At 57.5% G+C, this 2,684-nt stretch overlaps 1 protein-coding gene across 1 annotated transcript; it reads left to right on the plus strand.

Annotated features, from left to right (window-relative positions):
- The first annotated feature begins 650 nt into the window (after positions 1–650).
- LOC136374991 (zinc finger protein ZFP2-like) lies at positions 651–1,780 on the plus strand. The gene has a single exon (XM_066340348.1). The coding sequence runs from the start codon at positions 778–780 to the stop codon at positions 1,723–1,725; it is 948 nt and encodes a 315-aa protein (XP_066196445.1). The 5' UTR covers positions 651–777; the 3' UTR covers positions 1,726–1,780.
- The last annotated feature ends 904 nt before the right edge of the window (positions 1,781–2,684 follow it).

Below are 2,684 nucleotides of genomic sequence, written 5' to 3' on the forward strand. Positions count from 1 at the left end.
GCAGCACGCGGTTCCCCCGCCCGCCCGCTCAGGCCGCAGCTCCCCCGGCTCCGGCAGCATCGCCCCCCCCGGAACCCGCAGGTGAGCGGGGAGGGGGAGCTTTCCCCAAATCCATCGGGAGGGTTTCCGGGAGGGGCTTTTTTTGCGGAGCAGGGGATGTTTGGATCTTGCAGGACTCCAAAGCCCAGCCAGAAACGACCCTAGAGGGATCTTGGGGAGTGCTACGTGGCGATCACCCGGTACTAACGGGCAAAGCCTGGAGATGAGCGGGGTCCGGGCCCCCCGAGGCTGAAAGGGGCGCTGACTTCTGCAGCTGCACTTGGGCAATGGCACCATCAAAGCCAATGCACCTAGCCCTTGTTTTCCCCCTAAAGCAGGACTTCCCATTCCCAAACCATGGCCCGATAGAGGAGGAGAAGGCCATGAGGAAGAGGAAGATGGCCCAGGAGCCCCAGGCAGGTGAGGAGGCAGTCTGTGCCCCTTTTTCCCCCTCTCTCCTGCTCCATCTCCCAGCCCAGCCTGGCCCCCGGCTGCAGGATAACCCCGCTGCCGACGCCGTCCTGCCGGGGCTGCCCTGAGGAGTTCTCCTTCCCTTCCCTATGTCATGTAGGCAAATCCTATCCTCTCCTTGTCCTTCCTCCCGCAGAGAAGTAGCCGTGGACGAAGATCAGGAAGGAGAAATGCACGCGGCAGGACCTTGTGGAAGAGGCCGTTTTGAGCGGCTCCACGGAGAAGGAATCCAACAGGGAGGAAAATTCTTGGAGATCCCGCACAAGGATGGGCTGCAAACGCAGATCACAGGGATCCGAGGAGGAAAGACTCACGCTGGGCCGGGGAGGCGGGCAGAGCTCGGAGCTGGGGGTCCATGACGAGCTTCACAAAGGGGAGAAGCCCCACAAGTGCTCAAAATGTGAGAAGAGGTTCAGCAAGAGATGCTTCCTGAACTGCCACTGGAGAATCCACACAGGAGAATGGCCCTATGAGTGTGGGGAGTGTGGGAAGAAATTCAGCCAGAGGTCTACCCTGACTATCCACCAGAGGAGCCACACCGGGGAGAGGCCCTATGAGTGTGACCAGTGCAGGAAGACATTTCAGACCAGCTCCCATCTCCTCCTGCACCAGCGGATTCACACGGATGAGAGGCCCTTCCGCTGCCCCGACTGTGGGATGGGCTTCAACCGCAACTCCAACCTTATCACTCACCGGCGCATCCACACTGGGGAGAGGCCTTACAAGTGTCCCGAGTGTGGGAAGAGCTTCAGCCACAGCTGCAACCTAGTGGCCCACCAGAGGAGCCACACAGGGGAACAGCCCTACGAGTGTGCTGAGTGTGGAAAGAGCTTCAGCCACAGCTCCCACCTGACTGTCCACCAGAGGAGTCACACAGGAGAACGGCCCTATGAGTGTGGGGAGTGTGGGAAGAAATTCAGCCGGAGCTCTGATCTGATTATCCACCAGAGGAGCCACACCGGGGAGAGGCCCTATGAGTGTGAGAAATGCAGGAAGAGGTTTCAGAGCAGCTCCCATCTCCTCCTGCACCAGCAGATTCACACGGATGAGAGGCCCTTCCGCTGCCCCGACTGTGGGAAGGACTTCAAGCAAAACTCCCACCTCACCAGCCACCGGCGCATCCACACTGGGGAGAGGCCCTATGAGTGTTTCGAGTGTGGGAAGAGCTTCTCCCGGGGCTCACACTTGACCAGACACCAACAGAGCCACCCCTAAGGGACGCCCTGTGAGTGCCCTGAGTGTGGGAAGAGCTCTGTGCGCTCCTTTCCAGCTCCATCCCCCATGGGAGGAACCACGCTGGATGATCCCCAGTGTCCCAGGTTGGGTCACAGCCCTGGTGATTCATGGTGCCAGTGATCGACCTTGGGAAGACACCTGGCTGGGTGTGCACATTCTCCTGGCTTCCTGTGGTCTGGATTTTCTTTTCATTTCTCTTTGTCCTTTCAAAATACCTGAAAACAGGTAAAAATAAAGATTTTGAACTAAGACATGGATGGGGACATGGGGGATCTTGCAGGGGATGTGGCGGATGCTGGGTATGAGGGAGTTGAAGGTTCCTGGCAGGGACTTGGTGGTTGCTCAGGGCTTTGTGCTCCCCAGGCCACGTGGCCCCAGCTGTGCTGGGAGACCCTAGTGGAGTTTCAGGGGCTGCTGATCAAGGACCCCCTACCCCAGAACTGTCCCCTTATCGCTCGGTTCTTGGTGTCCCCTGTCCGGGATCTTCCTCTCCCCGCTGTCACTCCCCTTCTCCCCTGGCCATTGCCATTTCACCCCATTCCTGTTCCCATCCTGCTCCCATCCCAGTCCGTATCCCATTCTCATTCTCTGTCCCATATTCCCTGCCCTGTTCCCATTTTCCTATTCCCAGTCCTGCTGCAGGTTTCTCATTTCCATTTCCATATTCCCTGTGCTGTTCCCATATTCCAGTTTCTATTGTCATTCCTGTATTCCCGTTTCTGATCCCGGTCCCACCTTTCTAATCCTTATCCCATATTCTCTCTCTGCTTGGTGTTTTCATGTTCTCTGTCCCGTTCCCGTATTCCCATCCCCAATCCCATTCCCAGTCCTCTCCATACGCAATCTCATTTGTGGTCCCAGTCCTGTATTACCTGTCCCAGTCTGAATCCAATATTCCTGGTCCTATTTTTGGTACGTGTCCCAGTTTTCAGCTGTCT

Source organism: Sylvia atricapilla, unplaced genomic scaffold, assembly GCF_009819655.1.
Source record: "Sylvia atricapilla isolate bSylAtr1 unplaced genomic scaffold, bSylAtr1.pri scaffold_68_arrow_ctg1, whole genome shotgun sequence".
In the NCBI taxonomy this organism is placed as follows: domain Eukaryota; kingdom Metazoa; phylum Chordata; class Aves; order Passeriformes; family Sylviidae; genus Sylvia; species Sylvia atricapilla.

Excerpts from the sequence above, each read along its gene's own strand:
- LOC136374991 (XM_066340348.1), top strand. The coding sequence starts at position 778 with ATGGGCTGCAAACGCAGATCACAGGGATCCGAGGAGGAAAGACTCACG.